The sequence below is a fragment of the Leptodactylus fuscus genome, chromosome 6 (assembly GCF_031893055.1).
Source record: "Leptodactylus fuscus isolate aLepFus1 chromosome 6, aLepFus1.hap2, whole genome shotgun sequence".
In the NCBI taxonomy this organism is placed as follows: domain Eukaryota; kingdom Metazoa; phylum Chordata; class Amphibia; order Anura; family Leptodactylidae; genus Leptodactylus; species Leptodactylus fuscus.
In genome coordinates, this window is record NC_134270.1 from 166,483,950 (window position 1) to 166,496,370 (window position 12,421).

The 12,421-nt window shown below is 45.8% G+C and overlaps 1 protein-coding gene across 1 annotated transcript in view; it reads right to left on the bottom strand.

Moving 5' to 3' along the window:
* Nucleotides 1-11,216, bottom strand: part of SCN1B (sodium voltage-gated channel beta subunit 1) — a 30,830-nt gene extending 19,614 nt beyond the window's left edge. The window contains exon 1 of the mRNA XM_075277935.1: nt 10,697-11,216. Within this exon, the coding sequence (XP_075134036.1) occupies nt 10,697-10,736 (40 nt within the window). The 5' untranslated portion in view covers nt 10,737-11,216. The remainder of the gene's footprint in view (nt 1-10,696) is intronic.
* Between the last annotated feature and the right edge of the window lie 1,205 nt (nt 11,217-12,421).

The window sequence follows — 12,421 nt, forward strand, 5'->3', positions numbered from 1 at the left end:
TGAAGCTTGGGAATTTTGGGAGGAAGGAGGACAAGACTGTTGGGTAATAGGAGGAGAGGAGGCAGAGTCTGACTGGCTGCTGGACAATGTGCTGTAAGCGTTCTCTGACAGCCATTGCAAGACCTGTTCCTGGTTCTCGGGCCTACTAAGGTTTGTACCCTGCAGTTTAGTTAATGTGGCAAGCAACCCTGGCACTGTGGAGTGGCGCAATGCTTGCTGCCCCACAGGAGTAGGCACGGGACGCCCTGTGGCTTCACTGCTACCTTGCTCCCCAGAACCATTCCCCCGACCTCGCCCACGGCCTCGTCCACGTCCCTTTCCGGGAGCCTTGCGCATTTTGAATTCCCAGTTAGAAATTGGCACTATATACCAGTAGCAAAAATTGTGGGTGCACGTAACCCCAATATATTCTTTGAATTCCCAGTCAGACAATGGCACTATATACCAGTAGCAAGAAATGAGGGTATTTATAACCCCAATATATTCTTTGAATTCCCAGTCAGACAATGGCACTGTATACCAGTAGTAAAAATTGTGGGTGCACGTAACCCCAATATATTCTTTGAATTACCAGTCAGAAACTGGCACTATATGGCAGTAGCAAGAAATGAGGGTATTTGTAACCCCAATATATTCTTTGAATTCCCAGTCAGAAACTGGCACTGTATACCAGTAGTAAAAATTGTGGGTGCACGTAACCCCAATATATTCTTTGAATTCCCAGTCAGACAATGGCACTATATACCAGTAGCAAGAAATGAGGGTATTTGTATTCCCAATATATTCTTTGAAATCCCAGTCAGACAATGGCACTGTATACCAGTAGTAAAAATTGTGGGTGCACGTAACCCCAATATATTCTTTGAATTCCCAGTCAGACAATGGCACTATATACCAGTAGTAAAAATTGTGGGTGCACGTAACCCCAATATATTCTTTGAATTCCCAGTCAGACAATGGCACTGTATACCAGTAGTAAAAATTGTGGGTGCACGTAACCCCAATATATTCTTTGAATTCCCAGTCAGACAATGGCACTATATGGCAGTAGCAAAAATTGTGGGTGCACGTAACCCCAATATATTCTTTGAATTCCCAGTCAGACAATGGCACTGTATACCAGTAGCAAGAAATGAGGGTATTTATAACCCCAATATATTCTTTGAATTCCCAGTCAGACAATGGCACTGTATACCAGTAGTAAAAATTGTGGGTGCACGTAACCCCAATATATTCTTTGAATTCCCAGTCAGACAATGGCACTATATACCAGTAGCAAGAAATGAGGGTATTTATAACCCCAATATATTCTTTGAATTCCCAGTCAGACAATGGCACTGTATACCAGTAGTAAAAATTGTGGGTGCACGTAACCCCAATATATTCTTTGAATTACCAGTCAGAAACTGGCACTATATGGCAGTAGCAAGAAATGAGGGTATTTGTAACCCCAATATATTCTTTGAATTCCCAGTCAGACAATGGCACTGTATACCAGTAGTAAAAATTGTGGGTGTATATAGCCCCAATTCTATTGCTAGGGGACTTGCAGGGTATTTCTGGGGTGAAGGTGGGGGGGCACACCGTTGGAACGGGTATCGGGGGTATATATCGGGTATACGGGAATACACTGACAGTGTATTCCATTCAGGATCCTGGGAAAGCTGGGTTGCGGCGATTGAGCCCGTCAGTGCCACGTTACACTGACAAGCTTCTCCCTGGAATTTAGCTCTTACAAGAGCTGTTGGTTGTCTTCTCCTTCCTATCCTAGCCTGTCCCTGCCTACCCAGAATCTAAGCCCTAGCTAGCTGGACGGAAACCTCCGTCCTCGGTGAATTGCAAGCTCAGAATGACGCGAACCTGGGCGGCGCTGTTCTTTTAAATTAGAGGTCACATGTTTTCGGCAGCCAATGAGTTTTGCCTACTTTTTTCAACGTCACCGGCGTCGTAGTTCCTGTCCCACCTACCCTGCGCTGTTATTGGAGCAAAAAAGGCGCCAGGGAAGGTGGGAGGGGAATCGAGTAATGGCGCACTTTACCACGCGGTGTTCGATTCGATTCGAACATGCCGAACAGCCTAATATCCGATCGAACATGAGTTCGATAGAACACTGTTCGCTCATCTCTAATTATAACCATAGACTGCAACCACTTAACTGTCAGCCAGAGACTGTCACCACTAAGATGTGCACTCACCAAAGATTGCAACCACACAGCAGTGTGGTTGCCACAGAACCATAGCCACTAAGCTGTTCGTCCATCTGTAATGACTGTAATGACTTAATATGCCCACCAAAGATTGTAATCATTAAAATGTGTATCTGCCAAAGACTACAACCACCAAGCTGTATGCCCTCCAGGAAACTACATCCACCATGACAAACCAATTTGATACCAATTTGTAACTGTAACCATCAAGACAAGTGCCTTGCATTGTAACCGTCAACCATTGTGGGGGCCAGTAAGAGATTAAAACTACAAGTTGTGTACCCGCCAAATAATATCTGTCGGAAGGAAATGTAAGAGGTTCACATACATATAACGTAGTCAAACCAAGATACATAGTTGGGTTCCAGTTCAGACATAGTCTTAGGGAGCGTTCACACTACCGTCGGTGTCCGACATGTAGTGTCCGCTCCTAGTGTCCGCTCAAAATCTGTCACGGACACTAGGAGCGGACACTAGATGTGTCCGTGACACCTGTCATTCACTTTAATGGGCATCGGGTGCGTTCTTTTGCACTCCGTGCCCGTCCTTCCCTGTCCGCAAGAGAAGATGTCCGACTTCTCAAGCGGACAGAGGAACCCTGCATGCAGGGTTTTTCTGTCCGCTTGAGAAGTCGGACATCTTCTCTTGCGGACAGGGAAGGACGGGCACGGAGTGCAAAAGAACGCACCCGATGCCCATTAAAGTGAATGACAGGTGTCACGGACACATCTAGTGTCCGCTCCTAGTGTCCGTGACAGATTTTGAGCGGACACTAGGAGCGGACACTACATGTCGGACACCGATGGTAGTGTGAACGCCCCCTTAAAGGTTTGAACATGTGTCTTAGGTCTAAATTTCTGGCTTATACAGATCTATATGGCAGATATCCTCTATATGGTCCATTCCTTTACCAGACCCTGCACTTACATCCTTCAGAAGCGATGTTTGCATTACAGTGAACAGAATGTGGTCATGACGTTGAGCACTTCTTATGTTCTCGGTTAATCTTCGTCCACGGCTCTTTCGCTCAGTTGTCGCCTTCATGACTTATTCATTACTCTTTACAATCAATAGTGAAGACTTATAATAACCGATGTTTTCTGTTTCCATTGACTTTCTCGTAAGTCTCCAGCATGAGACCCGAGAGGGAGAAGCAACGTACTAGAAAACCAACTGGAGGCAATGGTGGCTACCGATGATCAACTGGTAAGATCTGATCTATTGGTTAGAATTTGGATAGATTTGTTACAAAAATATTTTAGCCTCTGCCCCATTTATGGCCAAATGGAAAGATGGATGGATTCGGTGCAATCCGTTGTGGGTTTACCATGTTTGGCTGGATCTGCTGCTCATCCAAACTGTCCAATGGCCACCAAAATGTCCCTTGATATATATTCACCTTATATCTTCACCACCACGTCTTCACCAATGGTTCCAATGGCCTGTTGGGTCTTTGTTTTCTAGGTCATTGAAGGACCTGTATTCACGATCAAGAATCCCAAGAGGGAGAAAATCATCTTAAACTAGATATAAGGAATGGGTTTTTGGATTAGAACATGCCTGGTCCTTCTGTTCTAAGGAAGTGGAAGTAGCTTACTCCTCTCCTTCCCTTGAGATTCATACATGCTCATCCCAGACTGCATGTTTATAGAGAGGACACTGGACAATTGGAGCATGCATACAGTGTTGGACTGGGGTTCTTTGGGACCATGAGATACAAGGATTTGGGGATCCATCCTCTAACAACCCCTGGGAAAGAGACCTTAGTACTCTTTAAATCTGGCCTAATCTAATCTAAGCCTTTTGTTGGACCATTATTGTGCTAAAGCCAGGCCCACTGGAGGTTCCTTTCTGGTGAAATGATGGCTCATCAGATGATTGTTGGCTCAGGAGTTGTTCAACCATCAACTTGTATCTAATATGTATGGTCACCTTTAGGATGTATGAGAATATCAAGAAGATAGAAATGGATTTCCATCAAGGAAAGAGCTCTAAAGTAACCCACAAATGGTCTACCTGATGGATATTGGAGACTAAATTTAGACCAACGTAAACCTCCATAATGAAGTGTAAGCCATCATTGTGGTTCTTCATAAACCTATAGCATGTCAGACCAATCTGGCCTTTCATTATACCACGAGGGTGTATCTGATGGGAATATTTACCCATGACATAGACAGGGATGTACATCATTGATCAGAGGAAAATGTAGAAGATCTCCTCCGGGAATCAGATGGGAACTAGGTTGACGATAGTTCCAGTAATGGGAATTACTGATGGATTATGGAGCTGCTGATCCTACAAGTAATTCTGAGATGTCAGGACTAAACCATATGGATGGTATTGATGCGTACTATACATTACATGGTATGATGTTGGTGGCTCATGACAGCCAGCATTTTATATCTTCTGTTGGTCATAGCCATGGGTTCACCTATAGATCCTGCTGCCTCTTCCCCATTGCTGTGCTGCACCTATAGATCCTGCTGCCTCCTCCCCATTGCTGTGCTCACCTATAGATCCTGCTGCCTCCTCCCCATTGTTGTGCTCACCTATAGATCCTGCTGCCTCTTCCCCATTGCTGTGCTCACCTATAAATTCTGCTGCCTCCTCCCCATTGCTGTGTTCACCTATAGATCCTGCTGCCTCCTCCCCATTGCTGTGCTCACCTATAGATCCTGCTGCCTCCTCCCCATTGCTGTGTTCACCTATAGATCCTGCTGCCTCCTCCCCATTGCTGTGCTCACCTATAGGTCCTGCTGCCTCCTCCCCATTGCTGTGCTCACCTATAGGTCCTGCTGCCTCCTCCCCATTGCTGTGCTCACCTATAGGTCCTGCTGCCTCCTCCCCATTGCTGTGCTCACCTATAGATCCTGCTGCCTCCTCCCCATTGCTGTGCTCACCTATAGATCCTGCTGCCTCCTCCCCATTGCTGTGCTCACCTATAGGTCCTGCTGCCTCCTCCCCATTGCTGTGCTCACCTATAGATCCTGCTGCCTCCTCCCCATTGCTGTGCTCACCTATAGGTCCTGCTGCCTCCTCCCCATTGCTGTGCTCACCTATAGATCCTGCTGCCTCCTCCCCATTGCTGTGCTCACCTATAGATCCTGCTGCCTCCTCCCCATTGCTGTGCTCACCTATAGGTCCTGCTGCCTCCTCCCCATTGCTGTGCTCACCTATAGATCCTGCTGCCTCCTCCCCATTGCTGTGCTCACCTATAGATCCTGCTGCCTCCTCCCAATGCTGTGCTCACCTATAGATCCTGCTGCCTCCTCCCTATTGCTGTGCTCACCTATAGATCCTGCTGTCTCCTCCCCATTGCTGTGCTCACCTATAGATCCTGCAGCCTCCTCCCCATTGCCGTGTTCACCTATAGATCCTGCTGCCTCCTCCCCATTGCCGTGTTCACCTATAGATCCTGCTGCCTCCTCCCCATTGCCGTGTTCACCTATAGATCCTGCTGCCTCCTCCCCATTGCTGTGCTCACCTATAGATCCTGCTGCCTCCTCCCCATTGCTGTGCTCACCTATAGATCCTGCTGCCTCCTCCCCATTGCTGTGCTCACCTACAGATCCTGCTGTCTCCAACCAATGTTGATGAAGTTTCTAAAGGGCCAACTAAGTGTTGGACTAGATTCCTTTGGGCTCATCAGAGGAAATGATCCTAAGGTCCCCATTCTTTATCTACACAGGCCAATTCATGTCCTTTTAATGGCATAAGCCCATCCTATCCATAGGGTCTAACTGGGTATTTGTAATGAACTCATAGGAAATTGACACTCGTGGTTGTAGCCAAATACATGTCCAGAATGGGTCAGCATCTATTGGATGGTTGGTGTCCATGTTTACGCCAGTACATGGGTCCACCAGAGGATCCTGGTGGTCCAATCTAACCCTCAGGACAACCCTTTACTATGAGGGTAAGGGCTACACGCCGACTTTGGCTTCAACAAAGATTGTGGTGTCACCCTATCAGTCAAACATGGCAGCCCTGAGGATTTAATAGTCCCAAATAACCCAGAAGTGCCCAATATTTTTGCAGCTACCGTCGCAGTATCCTCGCAGTACCCTCACAATGTGACTCCATTCACGAACATTGGTGAGAGAATCCAAGGGCAACATGGTGATCCATATGGTGGGGGCCCCATATTTCTTGCCACGTCTCGTAGTATTACATGACTGGACAACCATGTAATACAAGGTCCCCTGAAGGCCTTGGAGTGGGTGCCAGTCTTTGTAGTGGTTTTCAGCTCTTTGTATAAAGCTCCTTAACTTAACCAGCTTTGGGCGTCGTGTACGGTGGCAGAGGTGACATTTCTCCGTAATTACTGATTGTGTCATCAGAAAGAATGGAATCAATTACCTAATTATTGCATTGTTACTTCTGCTCTTACTTCACATATTAACCCTGTAATTATCCGCTGACATAAGTAGCGGGCCCGCTGCTCAGCCGTACAGTAAGCTCTCAGACAGAACAAAGTGGAGTCGGCTGTAAATGCCTCCATTGTGGTGTAACTGCATTTACTCCCTGTCTCATTCCACCAGCTAAGGAAATTGAATTTTTCCTCGGCTAGGAAATTGCATTTTGCGTTTCCCAGGCCTGCTGTGTATAACGCAGCGTGTCGGGGCTGCAGCATCTGCTCCCGGTGCCCTCCTGTACGCTGCACTCGCTCTCCTCCCCGTCCATCCCTATTCCGTCAGGGCTCCTGGATTTTCTTTCAAGAGATCTGCAAGTTCAGCATTTCCTTCCTAGAACTACACGGGGAGAGGAGGAGAGCGACAATGAAACGCGTCAGTCCATTAGCCATAGACGACTGAATGATCGACGTGATGGAATGGAAGCGGAAAAATCCTGAAAATAGAGGATTGTGCTTGGCTGGATGGATTGCAAAGGAAGAATAGAAAGGATGTCCATAGAAACTAGTCATATAAGAGGCACTACAACCCCCAACATGGCCTGACTATAATACAATCCTCTTATACTCTGCACATAGAGCACTACAACCCCCAGCATGGCCTGACTATAATACAATCCTCTTATACTCTGCACATAGAGCACTACAACCCCCAACATGGCCTGACTATAATACAATCCTTCTATACTCTGCACATAGAGCACTACAACCCCCAGCATGACTATAATACAATCCTTCTATACTCTATACAAAGAACACTACAACCCCCATCATGGCCTGATCGCTGGACATGACCATTATACAATCCTATTATACTCTATACAGAGAACACTGCAACTCCCAACATGACCCAAACCCTGGACATGATCAGAATATAATTCTATTGTACTCTATACATAGAAGACTACAACTCCCATCATGACTTTATCACTGGACATGGCCATAATACTGTACAATCCTATTATACTCCATACAGTAAAAATTAGAACCTTCATCGTGACTTGACCTCTCAACATGACCATTATACAATTCTATTATACTCTATACATAGAGAACTACAACCCCCAACATGATCTTATGCAATCCTATTATACTCCATACAGTGAACACTACAACCCCCAACATAGCCAAACACTGGACATGGCCATAATACAACCCTATTGTCCCCTATACATGCAGCACTACAACCCTCATCATGTCTGACCACGGCAATGATCAGAATACGATCCAGTCCGTGGCAGGTCACGTGTTGTAGATGATATCGTCAGAGGAAGCGCAGTAACCTAATCTGGAGATTGTCATCTGTAACTCGCAGAAATTACTCTCTAATGGACCAGGACCGGAGACGCCATCAAGTAACTACTCCTATCATCTGTGATATCATCAGTGACATGAACCGAAACAGCGCAACAGCTCTACAACATCTACTGAGCCCTCCATTCCTTCCATCTACGTATCTTCAAGTAGAAGATGACATTGGTGGAGGACCATGAGCTGAGACCATCACATCATAGCATGAATTGTGCCCTAAAGACCACTCAGACCTCAGCCGAACCCCTGAAGTCACCGGTCTCAAGTATCAGGGATTTCAAGGAACTCATTTAGGGGTTTCAGATGGTCCACTGGCACCAGAAATGGTCAGAGTCCCATCTAGAAACCTCTGATGATGTCATCAGTGGGCTATTGTGAACTGGCTTCTTAAAGGAAGCACCTGAGGAGCTCTTTATTGCACCCAGACATCTTTAGCAATGCTCCCTGATTCTAGATGAGTTGCCACAGGACCGGTTTAGGTAGAGTGCCCCTTTAAACAGATGCCCTAAGGTCTCCCGAACGCGAGCTGCATTAAGAGGCTGAGCACTTCCAGAACCGCCTGTCGACATCAGACACATTTAACCTGTTTGTTTTATAGAGAAGTGGATTCCATTGACCTAAAAAAGTCTTTGCCGGCTTGCAGTTTACTTTTCTTTCTGGATTTCGGCCAATCATCAAAAGCTGCACAGAAATGCACGCACGCGAAGTGACAGCGAAGATGGCGACACATACATCAGAATATCAGGGGTCCACATCTTAGCTGGATTCTCATTATGCATGAAAAGACTACTCACAGCTGAGGATTTGTTACAATGTATCAGCGAGAACAATCCTCTGTGAGCTAAACACATCAATAGCACAGATCTCTCCTGTCCTGACAATGTATCCAGTCCTCTGTGAGCTAAAATTCCTCCTGTCCCAATAGTTTGATACTATGTATCAGTGGTTGAAAACACCACCGTTCCGAAACTGTTCAAAGCTGAGGATTTGTTACAGTGTGTCAATCTAGACAATCCACTGTGAGCTAAACACATCAGCAACACAAATCTCTCCTGTCCTGATAGTTTGATATTATGTATCAGGTGCTTAAAACACCAAAGATCTAAGACTATTCACAGCTAAGGATTTGTTACAATGTAACACTGGCATGACCTCGAGCTCGGTAGACACGCCACATCAGAGTGTCTGTTATATTATGAGGTCACATATATTTTCCACTCACTGCTGTAACATTGTAACGCATTCCCATCTACGTATCACTATTTGTATTCTCCAGTGTTGCAAAATGTCAGGAAGGTTATTATATCACAGTGCTCAGTATATTATTGTAACTTAATAGTATCCCCCCCCCCCCGCCCCAACCTCAACCCTAAGTCAGCAAAAATGAGGCCTCCAGATGGTCAAAGCACTTCAGCCACAGAAACCTTCCCGTCCTGCTTATTACACAAACCTAAAGTCCTCCACCCCAGCAGAGTGTAGTGTAACATGTAACACATTGCTCAATATACCACACTCTGTATATACATGTGTACCAATATCTGCAACCAATAGCTCTCCATCTGTTGTAACATTACAACTCTGTGGCCCCCCAGCTGTTGTGATAGTACAACTCTCTGATTCTCCATAAGTCATGACACTGCAACTCTGTGGCTCTTTGGCTGTTGTGATACTACAACCCTGAAGATCCCCAGCTGTTGTGATAGTACAACTCTCAGACTCTCATGTGTCATGGCACTGCAACTCTTTGGCTCTCATCTGTCATAATGATACCACTCTGTGGCTCTCCAGCTGTTGTGAAGACTACAACTGTTTGATTCTCCATATGTCATGACACTACAACTCTGTATCTCCCCAGTTGTTGTAACACTACAACTCTGTATCTCTCCAGCTGTTGTAACACTACAACTCTATAGCTCTCCAGCTGTTGTAATACTACAACTTTGTATTTCTCCAGCTGTTGTAACACTACAACTCTGTATCTCGTCAGCTGTTGTAACACTACAACTCTGTATCTCTCCAGCTGTTGTAATACTACAACTCTGTATCTCGCCAGCTGTTGTAACACTACAACTCTGTATCTCTCCAGCTGTTGTAATACTACAACTCTGTATCTCTCCAGCTGTTGTAACACTACAACTCTGTATCTCTCCAGCTATTGTAACACTACAAATCTGTATCTCTCCAGCTGTTGTAACACAACAACTCCGTATCTCTCCAGCTGTTGTAACACTACAACTCCGTATCTCTCCAGCTGTTGTAACACTACAACTCTGTATCTCTCCAGCTGTTGTAACACTACAACTCTGTATCTCTCCAGTTGTTGTAACACTACAACTCTGTATCTCTCCAGCTGTTGTAACTCTAGAACTCTTTATCTCTCCAGCTGTTGTAACGCTACAACTCTGTCCCCCCCCCAGCTGTTATAACTGTACAACTCTGTGCCCCCCCCCCCAGCTGTGGTAACACTACAACTCTGTGTCTCTCCATAATGCTACAGTTCTGTGGCCTTCCAACTTTTGTAACAATCCACCTCGGTGGCCCTCCAGCTGTCGTAACACTACAACTCCCAGCATAAAGACGGTTGACTTATGTATGGTTTAGGATTATTATTATAGTGAAAGTCATATCCAATTTAATACATGTAATAGGGAACTTTCAACACATCATACAGATACAAAGAAGATTTCCAGTAGAGTGCCACTGACCAGAGTCAAAGTTCCCCTTTAAATTAACAATTAACCAAAAGTTTTCGGAGGTCACTCACCTGCCGTAAGGCAAATAAGCATCATCACCCAGTAGTCCATGGTTTATCCTGGGTGTTATGAGGCCACCAGACGTCTTCTCCACCCCCAGTCGCTCCAATGTCTATGGCGTCTTAAGACGTTGTAGTATGTTTCTTCTTAATATCCTGGTTGTCGTCTTCTTGTCACATTTCCAGCCTCCTCCACATGTCCTTATGGTTATACTTTAGAATAATCGTCCTCCTGTCTTCACTTCTTTCTTGCTTCACTTCGTCTTGCTACGTTTCACCCTCTCCCCTTTCTTGGTCAGTGTCCCCCTGGTCTCCTCCGACTCCCCGCCTTCTCTTATTCCTCTTCTAGAAGATGTCACTTGATCCCCCCCAAGCTGATCATTCCAAGGGGGCTAATTTTAGATAAAGATGGAGACAGCCCTCCCGCCCTTGCCCACCCTGCCCGGATGATACCACCACCATGCACGTCTTGGAGGGAGGGGTAATTTCTGGAGTGGGGGGGCTGTTTTCTTAAAGACAGATGAATATCTGGAGAAAAAGAAAGAGAAGACACATGAATTTCTTAGACGTAACATTAAGAAACACGAGAAGCTGTCACTGAGACGACTTCTAATGTTCCACATTTATAGGAACCGGCTGCGGAAATGACCTTCTGCCTGGAGAAGCTTCTGTCTGACCTGAGGGAATATTCCCGGAACGTGACGTGAGGATAAGACACGAGGGAGAATCGCAACAAAGTCCTTGAATCCTGAACTTAGATAAGACCTTAGGGATGTGCTATAGTCAGAGCGGTCTAATCTAATATGGGGGCAAAAAATCTCAGAATATATCAACTATTGACTGCCGGATTAAATAATTGGTGTATTATTATTAATAGGAATATAAACATAATAATAAAAGTATATATTTAATAATTATAGATAGTGATAGTATATCAGCCCTGCAGATAGATAGGTTATGTCACCAGAACCAGCATATCACCCCAGCCCTGCAGATAGATAAGTTACTGTCACCAGAACCAGCATATCACCCCAGCCCTGCAGATAGATAGGTTAGTGACACCAGAACCAGCATATCACCCCAGCCCTGCAGATAGATAGGTTACTGTCACCAGAACCAGCATATCACCCAGCCCTGCAGATAGATAGGTTAGTGTCACCAGACCCCAGCATATCACCCCGGCCCTGCAGATAGATAGGTTACTGTCACCAGAACCAGCATATCACCCCAGCCCTGCAGATAGATAGGTTAGTGTCACCAGACCCAGCATATCACCCCAGTCCTGCAGATAGATAGGTTAGTGTCACCAGACCCCAGCATATCACCCCGGCCCTGCAGATAGATAGGTTACTGTCACCAGAACCAGCATATCACCCCGGCCCTGCAGATAGATAGGTTAGTGTCACCAGAACCAGCATATCACCCCAGCCCTGCAGATACATAGGTTAGTGTCACCAGAACCAGCATATCACCCCAGCCCTGCAGATAGATAGGTTACTGTTACCAGAACCAGCATATCGCCCCAGTCCTGCAGATAGATAGGTTACTGTCACCAGAACCAGTATATCACCCCAGTCCTGCAGATAGATAGGTTAGTGTCACCAGACCCCAGCATATCACCCCGGCCCTGCAGATAGATAGGTTAGTGTCACCAGAACCAGTATATCACCCCAGCCCTGCAGATAGATAGGTTAGTGTCACCAGAACTAGCATATCACCCCAGCCCTGCAGATAGAT